Source organism: Scyliorhinus torazame, chromosome 11 (genome assembly GCF_047496885.1).
Source record: "Scyliorhinus torazame isolate Kashiwa2021f chromosome 11, sScyTor2.1, whole genome shotgun sequence".
NCBI classification, from domain to species: Eukaryota; Metazoa; Chordata; class Chondrichthyes; order Carcharhiniformes; family Scyliorhinidae; genus Scyliorhinus; species Scyliorhinus torazame.
Window position 1 is genome coordinate 169575950 of NC_092717.1, and position 21742 is coordinate 169597691.

Consider the following 21742-nt stretch of genomic DNA (forward strand, 5'->3'; position numbering starts at 1 on the left):
CTAGTAATAGTTGCGTGGGGGTGTGCTCGGTCAAGATCGTGACTGGGTTGAGGCCTGTGATGTACGCAAAGTACTGTACTGCCCAAAAGACTGCAAGCAAGTGCCGTTCGCAGGCTGAGAATCCTTGCTCTACGGGGTCTAATACTCGAGGCATAGGCTACGGGTGATCATGTCGTTCTTGCAGGAGCACTGCTGATAGGGTTCGGTCGGTGGTTGCTACTTCGATGGCATAGGACAAGTCTGGATCTGGAACTTGTAACGTGGGGGCTGTGCCTAGGGCGCGTTTTAAATCATCAATGGCGACTGTGTGCTGCGGAAGCCATTCCCATGGGGCGTTCTTTTTAAGAAGCTTTGAGAGTGGGGCTGCTTTGGTGGCAAAACCATCTATACAATTTCTGCAATATCCTACCAAACCTAGGAATGACCGGAGTGCAGTGACATTTTGGGGCAGGGGCAATTTAACGATGGACTCGATCCGTTTTTGCTCAATTTCTCTCTTCCCATGGGTGATGATGGTGCCTAAATAAAGAACTTTTTCCTTTAAAATCTGGGCCTTTTGGGGGTTTACCTTACATCCGATTGATTGCAGTAGGCCTAGTAATTCGGATAAGAACTCTACGCGTTCCTCTTTTGTGTCCGTTTGCAAGAGCAGATCATCTACAAATTGTATTAGGCATTCGGGTCGGGAAAATTTAGAAAGTCCGTTGGCCAATTGTCGGTGGAAAATGGAGGGGGAGTTATGGAATCCTTGTGGGAGGCATGTCCACGTGTATTTCTGCCCTTGAAATGTAAATGCGAATTTATACTGGCAGGCCCCGTCTAACAGGATGGACCAAAAGCCATTGCTGGTGTCCAGCACTGTGAAATACTTGGCCTGTACTCCCTGTTTGAGTATGGTCACGGGACTCGTGGCAACAGTGGGGGCTGCTAAAGGGGTTACCTTATTAAGTTCTCGGTAGTCGATCGTTATTCGCCATGAACCATCGGGCTTCTTTAAGGACCAAATTGGGGCATTATTTGTGGACGCTACAGGTCAAATAACTCCTTAGTCTAACAAACTGTTAATAACCTTCGAAATCTCCCCTCGGCTTGCTGTGGGAAACCTTATTGCTTTTGCGGCTTTGTATCGGGACCTGAAATTTTCACTGTACCTGGGATCTTCCCACAGTCGTGTTTGTGTTGTGCGAACAAAGCGTTTTGTTTTATGAGGACCTCTCTAATCGTCTGGTCTGCATTAATTGTTTGCGGATTAAACCAATAGTCCTCTACTGAGCAAATCCTGTTTTCATAATCCACTACTGTGAGCGTAGCGGGAGCCCTAGCTGTTTTAGCCATTCGCCATACACATTTGTTTACTGGGTCAAAAGAAAGGTTATGGGAGCTCATGTGCTAATGTTCCCTATCTGAATGGGTACGGGAGCTGTGATATATCCTTGTTGCATGTGGCCTGTGAATCCACTCAGGGTGATGGTGTCTGTGGTGGGCCATTTGTCCTGTTGAAACATGGTAGAGTAGTTTAAAGTGGTGCGGGATCCTCCTGTGTCCCAAAGGAAATCGACTGTATATCCCCGGACTGTGCCTGTAACTACAGGTCTGCCTGATTTGTCCCAGTGTGTGTCACAGACCCAAGTTGGGGAGTCCGAACACCGTCAATCTGTGGAGTTAAAGGCCGAGTCATCTGAACGGGTGCTAACGTTATGCATGGGCCTAACATTGTTCCTGGGTGGGGGGTTTGGTTGTTGGTATCGTTGCTGATTCGGGGGGTTTTGTCAGCAATTGCGGGCGTAATATCCTATGTGGCCACAATTGTAACAACATCCTGGTGCCTGTGCTCTGGGGTGCTGTCCCTCGTGTCTACCCTCATTTATCCATGCTGGGTTCTGGCTCGTCCTAACTGGGTGCATGTTTGCTTTTATATCGCCCTGATCCGTCTGTCGGTATAAGGTTTGTTCCCATGCTCTAGAAAGTAGTTTCAATACCCAAACCTCATTGTGTGTGGTCTGCGGGGTCGTAGTTGACACAAGCCTTTTGACCTGCGTCTGTGGCATGCGAGAATAAGGTGTGGGACCATTTAGTGGTGTCCTCCTCATTTAGGTGTGCACCGTTCAATTGTCCATAGACTGCCATGAAATGAATCCATAGGCAACCAGCAAATGCAGCCAGATGTTCTCCCTTCTTTTGCCTGCAGTGATTTAAACCCTCGACTGGATCTCTTTTGTTATACCCGATGGCATCTAATATGGCTGTTTTCATTTCCTGTAAGGTTCCTCCTGCTACATTTTGGGGTTCTGGCAAAGCTGACCTTACGGACTGGCTAAGGCTCATAACTATTAGCTTTACTTCCTCCCTCTCATCTAGGCCGTACATAACTTTTTGGTGGCGCACCTCCTCAAAGAAGCTGTGTGGATCTGCGGTGGGCTGGAATGGACTAATCTTCGTGAAAGCTTCTCTTAATTGGGTTACGGATAGTGGGCTGGTGTAAATGATATCAGGCTCCTCCTGATCCAATGATTTGCGTTGTGTGGTAACCGGATTCATGGGAGTTGAATTGTGAGTGGGGGTGTGTGCTGCCTGTGCAGTCGGTGCTGCGGGTGCTTTTCTTTTTTGGGCATGGGGGGCTCGATTTTGATTTCCCATGTCCTCTACGTATCTTTGGGCGCTTTTGTTTAACTCTTGCCAATCGGGAGTATCTTCCTCATCTAAATCCTGCCCGAAAGTGTACCTGAAGGCATTCTGTACGGAGAGTAGCGACTGTAACTTTTCTATCTTCTGTCAGCATTTAGCATGGTCAACGGTACTCTACCTCTGTTTCTTAGTGGAGTTGTGGAGCGATCTCAAAGCTGCTTTTAAATCTGTGCATTTGCTAGTTAGCTGGGCGACCTGTTGTTCTGTTTCCTCTCTTACCAGGACTGCGCGCTGTGTGTCTTAGTATGCTTTATCATACTGGGTCTGGAAGCTACTAAGGTGAACTGGACAAGATTGATGTGCACGTTTTACATCGGCCATTTCCTTACACTTAGCTGTTAACTGTTCCCAGAGTTGCTCAATTATCTTCTCGCTTTTGTTACTATTTCCCTCGTTTTTTTCCTTCTCAATTAACTGCCTACAGAGCGTCTTCACGACCTCCTCTGTACCTCGCAACTGTGCCAAACAGGACACTATTGCCATCGGCTTTCTGACTTTCCCTACATTTTTCTTGTGGACCTCGCTTAGGTTCTCCCACCAAGTCTGTCCTATCTTTCCTGGACCTGACTCATCATTAGCGCAAAAGTTCGACCAAAGGCCATCCTTTCCCCTTTAAGTATTTCCTTAACTCTTCCTACCATATGGGGCATTGCTCTGCTCTGTTGGTTGCTGCGACTCGGGTTCCTGTGTATTCATCAATCTTTCCATTGCTTTAGGGACCATTACTTCTCTTATCTCTTTCTCTACTTTTAATTTGGAACAGGGGAGTAAGGTGGCGATTTGAACTGCGGGTTTGGCTTATGCTATTTTCCGGCTCACAATCCCTCGATAGTTGTACACAATTCTAACAAGTTTACCTTACTCTTCCTGTTAGGTACTCATGCGGGTTATTACACATTTCTAAAATTTGGTTATTTGGTCGATATGGGACTTGCACTTGTGCTTTGTTCTCTTTCTCGCAATTGGATTCAAATTTTGTGGGTTCTCTCGGAGTGACAAAGTCACTTCTAATCGAGTCCCGTCAGAGGTCACCAATAATGTTGGTGTTTTTCCCACCCAGTGACACCAATAATGTTGCTCTGTTTCGGTCCCAACAGTGTCGCCAATACTGTGGGTATTTCTATTTATCTTAGTGAACCACAAGCCTTCCCTTATATCGATCAAATGACCATACAACCAGTTAGTTACTTCAAAAGATGGTTTATTTACACACACGAGTTATCTCAACATGCAAACACAATATCTACTACGAGTTAAACAACACCTATCAGCTACAATAACCTATACTTAACTTCAAGGCGACCGGCACTGTGCAAATGGATAAGGCCTTTATCCGGATTTCACTTGGCTGGTTTGAAGAAAGTAGCTCTGTCTCTGCTGGGCTCATCAGTCAGGTAGCGACCGTTGGTCTTGAACTTGGCTGGCTGTTCCTGCTACAATTGGGTTGGCACAGGCCGGATCCAAAAGAGACAGAACACATGGCTGTGCTCTCTTTTAGCCCTCTGAGATTTCACGCTCTTTGGGGCGGTCCTTAACCTTGGACCCAATAGTTCGACAGGGCTCTGATCACTGTCTTCGATTTCGGCCAATAAAGGGGCGGGTGCCTTGGTGGCTGGGCGGGTCTTTAGCGGTCACTGACCTTGGCAGTTGTGCTTTCTGAGTAAGGGGAGTGGCGCCGATCAGTCTGTGGCTGTACCGGTTGCTTGATTGGAGTTCTATTGGCCTGGGAAATGGGCCATTAAAATGCAAACAAGCGGGGTTTTCGATCAGGTCTGGTTACCTGTGTTTTAGATACACATAGGCTGTGTGTCTGTCTGAGTCCTGGGTTGGCCATAATTCCCATGGTCCTTTGCAGATGGCCATCTTAGATGGCCAAAAGATATGCCACAAAGGGACAATTGAGACACACCCGTCCTGCAGAAGGCCCCTGGACAAATCTCCAGGTGGATTACCTTAGGCCACTCCCACCGTGCAGAAATGGGTTCAAATATGTTCTGGTCATTATTAAGACTTTCAGCAAATGGGTCGAGGCATTTCCTACCTGCACCAACACAGCAAAGGCAGCAGCCAAGATCCTTGCCCACCAGATATTCACACGTTGGGCTCTCCCCTGCAGCATAGAATCGGACCAAGGGACTCACTTCACAGGGAGGGTTATGCAGAATGTCATGGCTATATTCGGGATCAAACAGAACTTCCACATAGCATACCCCAGTCCAGCGGCATTGTGGAAAGGATGAACTTAAAATTGATAATTCGGAAAACTGTACAACAAAACAATACCACCTGGGATACAGTGCTTTCCTTCGCCCTAATGATAATTAGAAACACAGTTTCTAGCTCTACTGACTTTACCCCTCACACACTCATGACAGGCAGACCTATGAAGGGGGTAGAATATCTACTGGGACTCAATTTGGCCAAACCTGCTATGACAGCCCTCACACAAAAAAAGGCAGTGCAGCAGATCACTGAAAATATTAAAGTGGCCCAACTGGCTGCTGCCGTCTGACTGGGCGCTAGAAAGAAGCAGAGTAAAGCCTACTTTAATAAAAAGGTCCCCCCAGTAGAATACACAGTCGGGCAGCAAGTCATGATCTCGCTGTACAACCTGAGCTCCTTCCTATTCCCCAAATTTGATGGCCCCTACACCATTGCAGACAAGGTAAGCCCTTCAGTCTACAAAATAGCATATCCTAAGGGCAAGACTGGTTGGTTCCACATAAACCAGCTCAAGGCCTCTGGAGCCCAATGTAGCTACACACACCAGATTGCGCTGGCAATGGGAGAAGACGACACCCCGCTCCCCCACTCCACCTACTCGTACTCGCACCAAACTTGAACTTGAACAACACAATCTTGTTGACCTATGCACATTAAACGATTGCCGAGACTTACAAGACCTCCCCCATTCAGCCAGTAGTATTGCTTCGACTAGCCTAACCCCGGAGGCCACCGGCCCACGGTTACTCTCACCCCCCAATCTCTTTTATGGACACAAGATCTCACAAAGCGATTGGTTAGAATCGAAGAGGGACTGGAGGATCAGAGTGCGGTACCCCTGAATCCAATGAACACATCTAACTGGCAGATGCGGGTCTGGCGAGCGGGAGAGGCAAGTGATTCCATGGATGAGCCTCTCTTAGGGGTATTACAAGAACAACTGCAGAGCGCAGTGTTCGAAGGTGTGTGGACCACAACATTCTGAGGTGTCCAGATGATAACAATCTGACGCCTCCCTACAAGCAAGGTACATGATTTTCTGATGGAATCTGCCCCATCTTCTGTGCTCCACGCACACTCCTGTGCTTTTAATCCTCGTCTCCCTACCCCTTCTCTTTTCTACCCACATGTTATTTGCAACTTGAACTGTCTCACGCCTTCTCACTGATCATCATCTAAGGCATCTTTATTCCCAGCACCAACCCACGCTGTGCCACCCCACAGTTCTATATCTGCTCTTCTCTCTGACATTTACGCCCATCACGGACTGCCAAACTATACTGCAAAGTGTGCTTGACACATCTCCTACGCATTGTAACAACAACTGCTCTTCACTAATCAGAGCAATTTTTATGTTCACTATCTGGACACGTTTTCACTGCTCAGTTCTATTGTTATGTTCATTGCCCGGATGCTTTTTCACTGGTCAGATTTATGGTTATATTCATTGTGGACAGATCCATTATTATATTTACTATCTGATCATTTTTTAATGATCAGAGGTACTGTTACATTTACATCTGGATATGTTTCAATCTCCGCTTTGGCACAGCGGGGACCGCCCCACCTATCAGATAACTGGCCCAGCCAATGGTTCACTGATTGTATCTACAGTCTGTCGTTGGACACCCACAGTTCATTATGGCTGCCTGGTCGCCATCGCAACCTTGGTCACCATCACAATCTTTCTGTTCCGACCTAGGAGGTGACGCCCTCCTGGGAATACACAGCCGTCCTGTTCTTCGACACTTGGGAAATTCCGTTACTCCACCACCCTCGCCCTACCTGGGGACCCCACACATTCTTCACCTGCCCCGGCCCACAAGCACCTCTCTTACCCCCACACAATTCCCTTTTACTCCCACTATCTGGAATGGCTACTTATACACCACACTACCTGGGCAGGTCTTAACCTACTAACCCTTACCCCATACCCCACGGTTTGGTTGTGGGATGAAACGTCACTCCCCTGATGTTTTATACCTCATTCTCTTTCTTCCCCTCTTCTTAGAGGTCCCTTAGGACCGATCCCACATGCTATTTACACTTAAAACGCATTGATGATTGCTGCTACACAAAATCGGGCGGCCCTAAAATTCGGCCCTTTAAGAAAACTTCTGTGCTCCTGGGGCGAAACTTTATAAAACTGACCGCCCTGAAATCCAGCCGGTTAAAACAAAACCGCAACCATTGCATAGTTGTGCTCCAGATTGATGTGTTCGAAGACAGTTTCCGACCACTCCAAGCCTCAGCCATAGAAAGGCTGTGTTGGTTTCAAAACATATTTTAAAAGAAAAAGGGGGGAGTCACGCATAGTAACAATTTGTGACAATTAAAAAAATAATAGACATTAGGCGTGCAATAATAACAAAAACTATGCTTGATCTCCCCGGACACCCACAGACGACAAACATAGGATGAACCCTGGAATCATCATCATCACAATTCTCATCACCGGAATCGCTGGACTCAGCCCTCAGGACAATACGAACTTTCTGTACCTAGGAAGGGAAAGGGTGGACATCGATGCCACCGATGAGATCCAGCAAATCCTGGGGGATTATTATGAAGAGCACCAAATTCGGCAAAAATTGGCAATTGCACATAAAACTTTCACCAAAGAAATGTGCTGTGGGGCCTACGGAGAGAGAAGGTGCTGCAGGATCAGGAGGGGGAAAGAAGGTGCTGGGGGACCTTGGGAGAGAGAGAGGCCACTGTGTTGGGGAGAAGCCATCGTCCCAGTTGGGTGGTTGAAGATACTCGTTACCAGGGCTGAATGAAAGAGTAAGCGTTTGTGGGAATGTGAGAATGAGAGTGGGAGATTGTGAGAGTGTGAGAGAGTGCAAATGAGTTGAGGCGGAGGGAGTGAAGCAGAGAGAATGCGAGTGAGGCAGAGAGAGCAGGCGTGAGGCAGAGAGGGTGTGCAACAGTGAGGCAGAGAGAGCGAGTGAGTGAGATTGAGGCAGAGAGCAGTGAGTGAGATGCATAGAGCGGGCACGTGAGGGTGAGCTGGAGAGGATGTGTGAGCAACAGTGAGGCAGAAAGAGCGACTGAGAGAGTGAGGCTGAGAGGGCATGTGAGGATGCGTGCACGTGTGTCTCCCTCCCAGCATCATAAATCTCAGTTACCCTCACCCCTACACATCAAACATACTCTCAACCACTCAGTGGGTGAGGATGAGTGAGTAAACACCCTGAGACTGGGAGAAGCCCAACACACACACTTGCACTCAATGGTCATTATTATTGAGTGTTCTTTTTTAAAATAATTAATTTATTGCTTCGGCGTTTCTTTATTTTTGCGAAGCAATTTGTTTATTTTCTACATTGTGATCTTTTTTTGAAATTCATGGATCTTAAAAAAATGGAAATGTCAGGCAAGATTCAACTAAATGGGAACAAGGACCCACAATGAGCGCGTATAGCCGCATGTTTCCCGGCAACACCGAGAAACACATGGTAATACAACGCCATTCTCGTCAAATAAGGAGCCTCAGCGGGGAACAGGCAGCCGAGGCCGCACATGGGCCCAGTTTTCTACACCAAGGAGCTCCTCCACTCTCCGATCTCTGAGGCCCCCGACCCAAACGTGACGCCCTCAAGCCCAAACACACTATGGGAGTGTCCCCCCTCACCCCGCCCCCACGCGGCCCCAGCACGCACTACCCCCAACATCCGCACAGAGTATCTCCAGCCGATAATCAGCAAACAAAAAATGCCAGCTTGGCAGTGACAACCTGGCAGTGCCCCTTCCAGCTGGCACTGCCAGCCTGGAGCCTCAGCAGTGCCAAGCGGACACCCAGGTGACACTGCCAGAGTGTCCAGATGGCACCAGCAGGGCCAGGGTACCACCCTCGCAAAGGGCATGCGCCTGGGGCCCTCCAATCCCCTGGGAAACCCCCACGGGTGCTGATCCGGCTGGTCTCAGTTTGTGGGGATCAGTGCTGAACGGCACTCGCCCAAGGTCTCTGAGATGAAGGGGAGAGGTCCCGCCTCGAGTAACTCAGGAATCTGCACATTAAAGTGACATTAGTTGTCTTGCTTTAATATGCAGATTTGCTAAAAAGTGAGCCTGCCCAAAATGGGCAGGATTTACATTGCAACGTCTCGTGTTATCGCGTTGGATCTTGCCAGCCGGGCAGATCCCGGGAGCGGGGACTCTTAGCTTCTATTCGCCACACAGCCCTGCGGCGAGCTCCTTTTCGGGTGCAGGGTAGCCGTTGCATCGGGCCTGTCATCTCCCATGCAAAAAGGTTGCACAAACTTGATTTATACGATCGAGGAATACAAATAATCTACTTACCCTTCTTTGTGCCATCTCCCTGACCAGAATGGCGTCTTTCTATTGGTCGTTCTTGTCCTTTGAGATCTTGTTTGCTTCTAAATGTTGGGGCATCACTCCACTTGGTTTCCTGTTGCGTGTATCCACTTGAAATAGTCTGGAAAGTTTTTAAACAATGGTTACTTACAATAATAGGCTGCATCATTCATTTAACTGCAAGTCTGCTGGAAGAAAAACAAAGGGCGCGATTTTATCAAAAGGTTTCTAAGTGCGGTAGCAAATGGGAACTGCCACGAGTTTTACGATGCTCAGCCTGGGGAGGCTGTCACCGCTATAAAACATATTGAGGCCCCGAGGCCTAACACCGCAAATCCTCTCGCTGCAAGCCATTAGATGCCGCCGGAGCGTGGCGACTCTCTGAGAGTTCTCTCACATAAACCATCTTTTTACATCTCCTATAACCGTACTAATCTCTTAAAACTCAATTAGAACACAAACACTATCACTAACCTTTCTATTATCTGTTTTCTCGCAGGTTTGAAGATCCTCCGAGGCCTGTGGAGTGGACCTAATGACCCGTCCCAACCCGGCAGAACTCCTCGCACGATCCGACCTGGAAGTTGAAGGGGCCCAAGCCGGAAGTGCGGCCCTGACCTCGATTTCACCTGACTTGGACCTCGGAGGGCCCAACCTGGCCTTGGAACCGACGCCAGCCCCCGGACCACCCTATCCAGCTGTTGGAACACTTGACCCGGCCCCCAACCATGAGACCCGGCCCGACCCTACCTGGAGAGGCCTGTCCAGCGACCCGACCCGGAGAGGTCTGCCCAATGATCAACTTACCCAAGGATGGAGGAAAGAAGAATCCATGTGGAGGCCAGACCAAGCCTACTCCAAGGCCCAATTCCAGGAGCGTCCGACCAGACCACCAAGGAGGGAAGCGAACACGGGGCCTGGCCCAACCTGACTCAGAAAGTCCCTGCCTGCGACCCAAGACCCCCAAAATGGCGGAGGCCCCACGCGAGGACCCGAACGCGCCACACCCGAACGCGCCACAAAGTATTCCCGTACTCGCAGAACGCCGGGACCCAATCGGACCACAAACATGCTCCCCCAGCAACCAGCACCCGAGAGTCTGCCAGATGCAAACCCGAAGACGAAACCAGCGCCCCGGCCCCCGCCAGACGCAACCACCTATCTTCCACAGGGTCAGACTTTTCTCATCAGATTCCGGGCCCATCCAGAAGCAGCCGGCAACTGAGGAAGCGAGGGAAACTTAGCGGTCTGCAGGAGAGACTAAAGCAACGTGGCTTCAAGACTCCTCTTCCCAGCATACTGCTGGCAAATGTTCAAGTGATCAAAAAAAAGCTGGAAGAATTTAACGCTAGACGTACCTCTCATAGTGAAGTAAGAGACTGCTGTGTGCTCTGTTTCACGGAGGCATGGCTCACACTACCTCACCGGACTGTGCCATACAACCTGAAGGCTTCTCAATTCACTGGACAGATCGCACCTCGTCATCAGGCAAAACAAAGGGTGGAGGAGTTTGCCTCCTCATCATCTCCTCCTGGAGGCGCACCACTAGTCATCGGCTGCTATCCTGAAAAAGACTCCTTTATCCCCACTCTCTGCCTTCTACCAGTCACCCAATCCTCTATCCATGCCAGGATCTTACCCGTTTCAGACCAATCTAGAGTCACAGACTAGCTTTACAGACTCTCGTTGGTTGTGCAAGCCCTAAACAACATAACGGGCTACAAAGCAAAGGCGAGCAGTATCTCCAGCAGCAGGCACCCCTCCCCGATTAACTCAATGCATTCTATGTTCGGTTCGAGCAGGAAACCATCAAATCCCTGTCGACTGCCCCAGCAGCCCCGGACGCACCCATACCCACCGTCACAGCTTCCAAAGTCACATCAGCCTTTCTGAAAGTGAACCCTCGGAGGGCACGGGTCCAGACAGGGTCCCTGGTCGTGCACTCAGATCTTGCACGGACCAGCTGGCAGATGTGTTCGCGGACATCTTCAAATTCTCCCTACTCCGTTCCGAGGTCCCCACCTGCTTCAAGAACCAGGCAATGTGCCTCAATGACTACCGTCCGGTGGCCCTGACATCGATTGTAGTGAAGTGCTTCGAGAGGTTGGTCATGAGGCACATCAACTCCATACTCCCAGAATGCTTAGAACCACATAATTCGCATACCGCCGCAACCGGTCCACAGGAGATGCATCTTCCTTGCCCTACACTCATCCCTGGAGCATCTCGACAACAAGGACCCCTACATCAGACTCCAATTTATTGACTACAGCTCCACCTTCAACACCATAATCCAAACCAAGCTCATATCAAAGCTCCAAATCCTAGGACTTGGCTCCTCACTCTGCAACTGGATCCTCGACCTTCTGACCCAGAGACTACAATCAGTACGAATAAACAACACCTCCTCCATGATAGTCCTCAATACCAGGGCCCCGCAAGGCTGCATACTTAGCCCCCTACTATACTCCCTATACACACACGACTGCATGGCAAAATGTGACTCCAACTCCATCTACAAGTTTGCTGACGACATGACCACAGTGGGTCAGATCTCGAACAATGTCGAGTCAGAATACAGGAGGGAGATAGAGAATCTAGTGGAGTGGCATAACGACAACAATCTCTCCCTCAATGCCAGCAAAACTAAAGAGCTGATCATTGACTTCAGAAAGCAAAGTATTCTACACACCCTTTGTCTGCATCAACAGGGCCGAGTTGGAGATGGTTGACAGCTTCAAATTCCTAGGTATGCACATCACCAAAAATCTGTCCTGGTCCGCCCACTTGGACGCCCCACCAAGAAAGCACAACTGCACTTTTACTTCCTCAGGAAACTAAGGAAATTCAGCATGTCCACATTGACTCTTACCAACTTTTACAGGTGCACCATAGAAAGCTATCCTATCTGGCTGCATCATAGCCTGGTATGGCAACTGTTCAGCCCAAGACCACATGAAACTTCAGAGAGTTGTGAACATCACCCAGTCCATCACACAAACCCTCCTCCAATCCATTGATGCCATCTGCTCCTCCCACTGCCTCAGGAAAGCGGGTAGCATACTCACTCACTCTTCCAACTTCTTCCATTGGGCAGGATCACATGCCTAAATTACCCTCTTATGGACTGATCTGATTAATATTACACTCTTGTATGCTTCACCCGATGCCGGTGTATATGTATTTACATTGTGTGTACCTTGTGTTGCCCCATTACATATTTTCTTTCATTTACTAAATGATCTTTCTAAGCTGAACACAGAAAAATACTTTTTACTGTACCTCGGTACACGTGACAATAAACATACCCAATCCAATCCAAAATCATGGTTCCGCTTACTGATTCGCCAGGACCGCACTCACTAGAGCCTTACCAACAAGGGAGAGCAGCACTTAATCCGATCCCGCACAGCCAACCCAGTCAGCTTGCAACCATGCTGCCGAGACGACCAGACCATTCGGTGATGCCAACCTGGGCAGACTATTGGAAGTGGAAGAGGCCGGACGGGCTGCCCTGTTCCCCCAAGGATCACAGAGGGTCAGCCACAGGGCAGGCACTGCCACCTGGGAGGAAGTGGCAGCAGCAGTCAGCTCGGGGACTGTGACCAGGAGGACCAGCATCCAGTGCCGCAAGAAGATCAACGATCTCCGAGCCACTCGGGTAGGTTGCCACTAGACCCCGAACATCCGCCCCCCACATACCCTCCTTCCCCATATTCCCCAATGCTCCCCACCCCATACTCACCCTCCTTCCCCATATTCCCCAATGCCCCCCCTCCCTATACTCGCCATCGTACCCCCCAAACTCCCCAAACCCCCCCCACAAATAATTATGCGCATGGCGAACAATGTCCCTTCTGTGTCTCCTCAGGGGAATTTGGCCTACAGGCGACAAGAGAGGGCCCAGACGGGTGGCAGTGTCGGACATCAGAGTCCTCGCCCCTATGAAGAAAGTCCTGGAGGTCACGGGGGTGGTCGAGGACAGAGCAGTGACCACTGTAGAGGTCAGTGCAGAGGTGAGGATCCACCGGCCCCTACCCAGATGACCTGTCAAACATGAATTGTAAATGTCATACAGACTGACCCATCCCTCCCACTGACCACATGTCCATTCTCCCTTAGGACCTGCAGCCAAAGGTGCCGGCCCATCTGGGGTGGTTCCCTCCCCTCTACCCCCAAGAGAACTCCGAGGATGCCCCCATCATAGTCATGCCACAGCTATCATCCTCAGACCCCAACAACACAGAAACACACACCTCGGTGGGTGAGAGTAGTGGAAAGGCTTCTGGGGCACATTTCGGTGAGCACCACAAATTTGCCGATGCACTGGAGGTGGAGGCAGGAAAGCCCAGGCGAGGCAGCAGTCGGAGGTCTGCTGGATCCCAGGACCCAGCTGGGTCTCAGTCAGATGCTGAGCCTCTGGGACAGGTTTACCCGGAGCTGATGCAGATGATAGGGTGCAGCCGTGAGATTCAGCGGGGGGTATTAGCAACACTCCAGCAGGTCCATAGATGATTTGAGGAGTCCGAGAGGCCACGGGCAGAGGAGTTGGCAATGCATGACACCAAGGCCAACACTGCTAGGAGGCGACTGCAGTGAAGTGCCTGGTGCACAACGTTGATAGGGGCATTAGCTTGTTCCTCAGCAGGTACGTACCCCTTATCCCCCAAGAGCCAACCAGCCATCCTTGGGTGGTCGTCAAAGAGGCCGGTGATGTCTGACTGCCCCAGGATGTAGCTGTCATGCACACTCCCTGGGAAGCGTGCACACACGTGCATGATCTGCAGGTGATGGTCGCACATGAGCTGGATGTTCAGGGAGTCAAACCCCTTCCTGTTATGTGGGGCACTGCAAGACAGCCCAATGAGCGCATGGTGACATGCGTGCCATCTATTACACTCCTGGACCTGGGACATCCCGGTGATGACGGAGAATCCTGCTCCCCAGGCATCTTGTTGGGCCTGTTCCATGGCAAAGATGTTGCCAGGGCCAACAGGAACTTCACAGATGTACTTGTGGGCTGCAGCTTGTGAGATGCCACACAAGTCCCTGCTCAAACCCTAGAATGATCCTGAGGCATATAGATTCAGGGCTGCATGGACCTAGACGGTCACCGGGAGCAAGTATCCTCCTCCTTCATGTGGTCCTATGTCCGCAAGGACTTGGCACAGATGCCGCACTGACCCCTCCTTGTTGAGACAGAGCCTCTTGCGGCACACGCTGATTGTCATCTGTTCAAAAGATTTGTGACGCCTGTACACCTTGGGCCACCATGGGCCTCCCCCTCGGGGTCCCTCCGTGGCCTGATGGGCAGCCGCATCCTCAGAGTCCGGGATGGGCTCTGAACATGGGCCACTGCCTCGAGCCTCTGTCAACGCTGTTGCAGCTGCCTTCTCTGGCATCTAGCCACCCGGTCTGCCAGTAGCACCACAAGAGCAAGTTGTGCGAGGTCCAAGATATCGTCCATCCCGTGCAATATCTGTAAAGGATTGGTGAGGATGTGAGACTGACAACCAATGGTGTCCAGGACCCTCCATGCCCCCTATTGCTCCTCCCACCCACCCCCAGTTGCATCATGCCAGACCATGTACCCCAGACACCTGCACGTAATGTTACCTGGACTGAGCGTGGACCCTCCCCGGTGCAAACGCCCACTCTCTGGTCAGGGAGATGTTCCTGGTGGTGAGGCCCAGCCTCTGGGTGATTGGATGTTGGCCGCTGCATCCTAGGTTATGCCTCCCGCAGTGCTCAGGCACAGTAAACAGGCATCACGGTCTGATTGTGATGCTGGGCAATAGCCCCCACTTGCCATATTGCAGGCCTATCCACGGGGATGCACATGGGGATCCCAGGCCATGGCCGGCCACTCCGCCGCTCCGCAACCACTTCTTCCCCTGATGGCGGCTCACCCCGACCGAGGCTCGCCCTCTGGTGGCTCCCCCGGCCCCCTCCTAGCCTCGGGGCAGCATCCCCAGTGCCCATGGGCTCTTTGCCTGTGAGCGAAATGGCTACTACCTCCTCGGGTCCCCGCAGCAGCACTCCTGCAAGTTTTAGGTTTTTAAAAAGGTGTACTAATATAATAATTATAATCAGCGTCTGCATAACCATTTGTTGGGGAGGCCGTTAGATCATAGGAGGCCGTTAGATAGGGGGTTGCCCCCATTAATTGTATGGAGATTGTGCTTAAGTGGTGATTATTGGTTACTGTCCACGTTACGGCAGGATCCTGATTTCGCCAACAGGAGCAGGCAGGTTAGATAGCACACAGATCGGTGTCCGGCTTGTTTCTCAGTTTTGGTCTCTCCCATAATTTAACGGCCTTGTCACGCTCTCGCTTAAACGCAACGCATCCATTAAATCATGCCCAAAGTTACAAGGCAGAGAAATAATTTGGAGAGATCAAACAAAATCCTTTTTAAACATATCCATTGCCTTCACTTCCAATTTATGAACAGCAACAAGTACCTTTAATCCTGCCACTCCAATCAGTGATACAGGGGTAGTTCAAATTTTCCATCTGCCACAATGCTGCTAATGTCTGACATTTTGCAGTTTTCAATTTAATAAAGTTGGTAAATTGTGGGTTACTACTGATGATCCTCGTTACATGTTCACCGATTTTCTTTCATGGAAGAGAACCTGCTACCCTTGCTCTGGCCTACTTATCGTTCCAGTCTCTCATGTTTTGGTTGACAGAGGCTTGGATTTTCTATCTCCCCTGTGGCATGCTTTCTGGTGGCGGAGGTGACTCACCTTGGCTGCTGGCAAGAACATCTGGTTCCACCGAGGTTCATTAGCGTTTTGTATGGCTTGGCCATTCCGCCACTGGAGGACCCACCGCATGGGGTCATCTTCAATGGAACCAGAGGATCCTGCTGGTGTGAAGTGCTGGAAAACCTGCCTACGGAATTATTTTGCCTTCTCAGGTACCTAGGTTTCGGCAAAAAAATACATGCTTGCCAGTGATTCCCCATCTCAAAAATAAATAAAAAGGAATTACAGATTTGCATAATTCCCCCAATTAAGCCTGAATGCTCTCAACAATAAACATTGGCTGAAAAGATGCACCAGAAATCTTGGTGAAGCTTCATCGCTCACCATTTTTAAGGAACATATCTGACAGCAGCTTCAGGCATGTGCACACATGTAAACATGGAAATTAGGAAGTTACTGTTTGAGTTGCCATGAACCTCCAAAAGGTTTGTTTCATCCATATCTTGTCGATAGACTTGCATTCAAATAAAAGGGTATGCAGTTATTGTACTTACCCATTAGATACTCTCACATTAAAAATAGTTACATCTTGTCCATTCAAGTGTAAGTTTAAATCAGCATTGTAAATCTTAATTTATACCAAAATACCCCTCTGGCACTGAAAATTTACTTTTAAATATATGGAATCGTATATCTTCAGATTTTAATTATTGTTGCCAAATTTAGAGACAAAAAATATTTTTTCTAAATTTTTCTTTGCCTATTTGTTCATCAATACTTTATTTTCCTCAATTTATCTTGCTTTTTGTACACAATTTGTCATAGAATGAAATATTCTAACTTATACCAAAATGAAAGCAAAATTCTATGGATGCTGGAGATCTGGAGTACAAACAAATAGTACTCAAAAAACTCAGCAAGTCTGGCAGCATCTGTGGAGAGAGAAACAGAGTTAACGGGCATGATCTACCGGCCGGGTAGCGCTCAAGTGAGAGTGCAACGCGGCCATTATATCCTGGCAAAGGCCTCCTCCGGGCTTCCTAGCAGCCTTTACGCCGCGCAGGACATACCACGAGCGTCAAATTCAGAATCGCGCCCAAAGGGGGCAGGACCAAACGGCACACACCTAAGTATGTTTTAAACCTAAGTAGAAAAGCTTTTCCAGGATCTACCGGCCTTCCAGGATCTACCAGCCTCCCAAGCGAGGCCGCAGCCCGGCACCGTTTAATACTGGTCCACACAAATGTAGACCAAGCAGAATCACATCCAGGCATCTCCCAGGTCATCTGAGGCCCCTGGGTGGTCAAGGACAGGGCAGGATGGCTCCCTTGCCCTCACCCTGGACAATGGGAATCTTGGTACTGCCCAGCTGGCACATTGACACCACCACCCTGGCACTGCCAAGGTGCCCAGATGGCACTGCCAAGCTGGCAGGAGCACTGCCAGGGTGCCAGCATGGCAGTGCAAGGTTGTCCGGGTGACACTGCCAAGGTTCTCGGCAGGGCAGGCGGGAAATTCCCTGCAAAACACACCACAAATAAACTTAAAATCTTTTGTTAAATTCATCCCAGAATTATGAGTCCATATGATTCTTCTTCAAAACAGAAGAGAGGGTTTATACGGGTGGAAAAGGGAAGAGGAGGTTCCACTGGCGGCCATGGGGTGAGTGGTCGCACATTTGGTGGGTCCCGCTCGTAGTGGACTTCTTGGACCTTTCCCCCCGAATTACGGTGGATCTGAACGATAATACAAGGTGCTGGTGAAGTAGAGGAGAGTTCCCCACTGGTTTATGGGTTCTTTTGTTAAACTTCTTTTCTTCTGGTTTGTATGAACTGTTTTTGCACTACGTTTGGGGCCATTGCTTAGGTTTGTTTGTGGGTTAGCTTTGTTTGTAATGGGGGATGGCGGGTTGAATTTTCTTCTTTGCGTTTGTTGGGGATTGTAATGTTTGCATACGTAAGTTGGACCAGAAGTGTCTAAAAAGAAGAGAGCGTTCGTCGAAACTTGGCGTGGAGCCTGCGATACAGGAGAATATGGCGAGGGGCAGGGACCGAAACTGCCGGCCCAGTGGTCGACGGATCAACTTGTTGCCTTTCTACATGAGAAATTCGCTCAGCAGAGGAAGAAATATCTGGAGGACCTGGCCAGGGTGGCGGATCCAATAAAGGCGGGAATTGATCGCATGGAGCAGAGGTGGGAAGCCCAGGGCCAGGCGATCCAGAAGGTGGAGGAGGCAGTGGGCGAACATGATGAGCAGCTAGCTGTGATGGCGGCGGTGATGGAGTTGATGAGGGACCATTAGAAGAGGCTGCAGGACAAAGTGGAGGATCTGAAAAACTGATTGCGCAGACAGAATCTGAGGATTGTCGGCCTGCCGGAGGGCAGTGAGGGAGCGGACACTGGTGCATATGTGGCACGCATGTTTGAGAAGTTGCTGGGAGAAGGTGCGTTTGCTTGGCCCTTGGAAGTGGACAGGGCGCTTATCAGGAAGCCGCAGAGAATCGAGCCGCCGAGGGCAATGTTGGTACGAATGCACCGAATTCCTGGATAAGGAACAGATCTTGAGGTAGGCCAGGCAGACGAGGTACTGCATATGGGAAGGTAGTGAGCTGCGTGTCTACCAGGGCCTGGGTGAAGAGCTGGCCAGAAGAAGGGCGAACTTAAATAAGGCAAAATCGGCCATCTTTAAGAAGAGGGTGAAGTTTGGTATCGTGCACCCTGCGTGTTTGTGGGTCACGTACGAGTACTAGGAACTTTATTTTGGATCATCAGAAGAGACGATGAACTTTATCAGGGACAAGTGACAGGCAGGAGGTGGAGGACATTGAACTTTGGAGCGAGTAGTCATGTTTTAGATCTTTTGTTCAACTTCTTTTCTTCTGGTTTGTTATGAACCATTTTTGCACTAAATTTGGGGCCGTTGCTTAGGTTTGTTTGTGGGTTAGCTTTGTTCTTAATGGGGGATGGTGGGTTGAATTTTCTTCTTTGTGTTTGTAATGTTTACATAAGTAAGCTGATTGAGCGGGGGGGAGAGAGGGGGATCCGTGGGGGTAGGGGGGTAGGGTGCTTGGCAATATGGGCGGGGGCTACCAGCCTAGCTGGGCGGGCTAGCTCTAGCTCCCGGAAGTGCAGTAGGGGGCGAGCAGGTGATTTTATTGATGGGGGTTGGGATTGTTATTTTGTTATGGTGAGCAGGAGAGGGGTGGGGGGGTTACAAGATCTGCTGACAGGGTGACAGGGGAGGGATTGATAATTGGCGACAGAGTGGAGGTCGATGACGGTGGGCTGGAGGTCGGCCTAGGAAGGCGACCTGGCTGATCACATGGGCCGTGTTGGAGAATCTACGGGGGGGGGGGGAGGGGGGGTGCGGTGACTCCGCTCTGCCGATTTTCCGGTCACTGGAGAATGCCCCCACCCCCAATGATTTGCCATGTGCATTGGGCCGAGTGGCCGCCTAGATAGGCCGAGTCCCGCCGCCGCCGTTCACCTGTGGTCCTACCCGGCGGACCTCGGCGTTCATCCTGCGGGGGGGTGGCCTGGTGGGGGGCAGGGGGGGGGGGATCCGACCCCTGGGGGTCCTCCACCGGGGTCTACCGACCGGCGGGCCGGCTTCTCTTGGTGAGGGCCTATTTTACTCCGCGCCGGGCACCTGTAACTCTCCGTCATGTTGCGTCAGGGCCGGCGCGGAGAAGGCAACAAGCGCGCATGCGCGAGTTCACGCTGGTCGTAATGCTCATGTGCAAATTCACGCCGGCCGCGGCGTGCATGCACAGACCTGCGGCGCCCGTTTGACGCCGTTATCGGCAGCTGGAGCCGCGTGAGTCGCTCCAGTGCCGTGCTGACCCCTGTGAGGCGGAGGATCGCTGATCCTGGGGGCCTGTTGACGCCGTCGTAAAACGCGACGGCCTTTACTATGGCGTCAACACTTAGCCTCAGGATCAAAGAATCTTACCCCCTAACCTTTGGACACTAAGAAGCTATTTAGCATGGCCAATCCAACTAACCTGCAAATATTTGGACAGTGGGAGGAAACCGAAGTTCCCAGAAGAAACCCACTCAGACACGAGGATAATGTACAAAATCCACACAGTCACCCAAGGTCAGAATCAAACCCTGGTGCTGTGAGGCAGCAGTGCTAACACCATATCATGGAACACAAGACAAAGTGAGTAGTAATTATAGTACTAAACACATAAAGCATTGATCCAGAGTACGTCTCAATAGCAAAATAAAGGTCAGCAGAGTCTGAAAGCCAAATAGCTGAAGGTGTTAATAGCAGAATGTCAGTGCTGTTGAAAGCAAAAACATAGAATCATAGAATTTATAGTGCAGAAGGAGGCCATTCGGCCCATCGAGTCTGCATCAGCCCTTGGAAAGGGCACCTTAATTAAGCCCACACCTCCACCCTATCCCCATAACCCAGTAACCCCACCTAACCTTGTTTGGACACTAAGCGCAATTTAACATGGTCAAACCTCCTGAGAGAATAAGATACAGACAGGCACTTGGAGGAACTAAATTCAAAATGGAGGACAGAGTTCATGGCCTGAAGTTGTTGAACTCAATGTTGTGTCCAGAAGGGTGTAATATACCCACTTGGAAGATGTGTGTTCCTTCAGCTTGCATTAGGTCTCACTTGAATAGGAGCTGGTTTAGCACAGTGGGCTAAACAGCTGGCTTGTAATGCAGAACAATGCCAGCAGCGCGGGTTCAATTCCCGTACCAGCCTCCCCGGACAGGCACCGGAATGTGGCGACTAGAGGCTTTTCACAGTAATTTCATTGAAGTCTACTTGTGACAATAAGCGATTATTATTAATATCATAACACTGTAGCAAGGACAGGAATTGACCACTAGAGCAAGATGGTGAATTGGGTATGCGTTTGGTCTCCCCAATGTACAGGAGACTGTATTGTGAGCAGCGAATACAATAGATTAAATTGAAAGAAATACAGCTGAATCGCTGCTTCACCTTGGACAGTGAGAAGGGAAGCAGTAAAGGAGCAGGTGTTACATATCCTATGATTACATGGGAAGGTGCCATGGGAAGGCTATCAGGTATTGTGGGTGACAGATGAGTAGAACAAGGTGTTATGGAGAGAATGGTCTCTTCGGAATGCTGACAAGGGATTGGAGACAAAGATGTATTTGGTGGCATATTTCTGTCCTCGGCTGGTTACAATGTTCCAGTGAAGCCCAACACAAGTTGCAATGATGAGAGTCTCATATAGATGGGCTGGTCAGATGAACAGAACAGTGACAAATGGAATTTAACCCTGAAAAGCAAACCCTGAGATGATGCATTTTGGGAGGACTACCAAGGTCAGGGGAGACAAAATGAACGTTCGGACGCTAGAAGTACAGAGCACCAGAGGGATCTTGGAGTGCATGTCCATAAGTATCTGAAGGCAGCAGGATAGGTAGATAAGGTTGTTAGGAAGGCAGTTGGGAAGCTTGCCTTTATTAGCTGAGGTACAGAATATAAGAGCAGGGAGATTATGACAGAACTGTATAAAACGCTCGTGAGGCCACAGCTAGAGTATTGTGTGCAGCTCTGATCGACACACTATAGGAAGGATGTGATTGCACTAGAAAGGGCACAGATGAGATTCACCAGCTTGTTGCCCGAGCTGGAGTGTTTCAGCTCTGAAGAGAGGCTGGTTGTTCTCCTTAGAGCAGAGGTTGAGGAGGGACCTGATCGAGGTGTATTAAATTATGAAGGATATAGAGAAAGTAAGGTAGGTAGGAAGAACCGTTTCCCCTTAGTTGAGGGCTCAATAAGTAGGAGGCATAGAGACAGGCA

General features: G+C 49.9%; 1 protein-coding gene across 5 annotated transcripts in view; it reads right to left on the reverse strand.

Moving 5' to 3' along the window:
- The window catches only part of gra (granulito), a 293031-nt gene that overhangs the window by 78057 nt on the left and 193232 nt on the right, over nt 1-21742 (reverse strand). For all 5 annotated transcript variants that reach the window (XM_072467990.1, XM_072467992.1, XM_072467994.1 and 2 more), the window contains one exon: nt 9211-9346. In XM_072467990.1, the coding sequence (XP_072324091.1) occupies nt 9211-9346 (136 nt within the window). The remainder of the gene's footprint in view (nt 1-9210; nt 9347-21742) is intronic.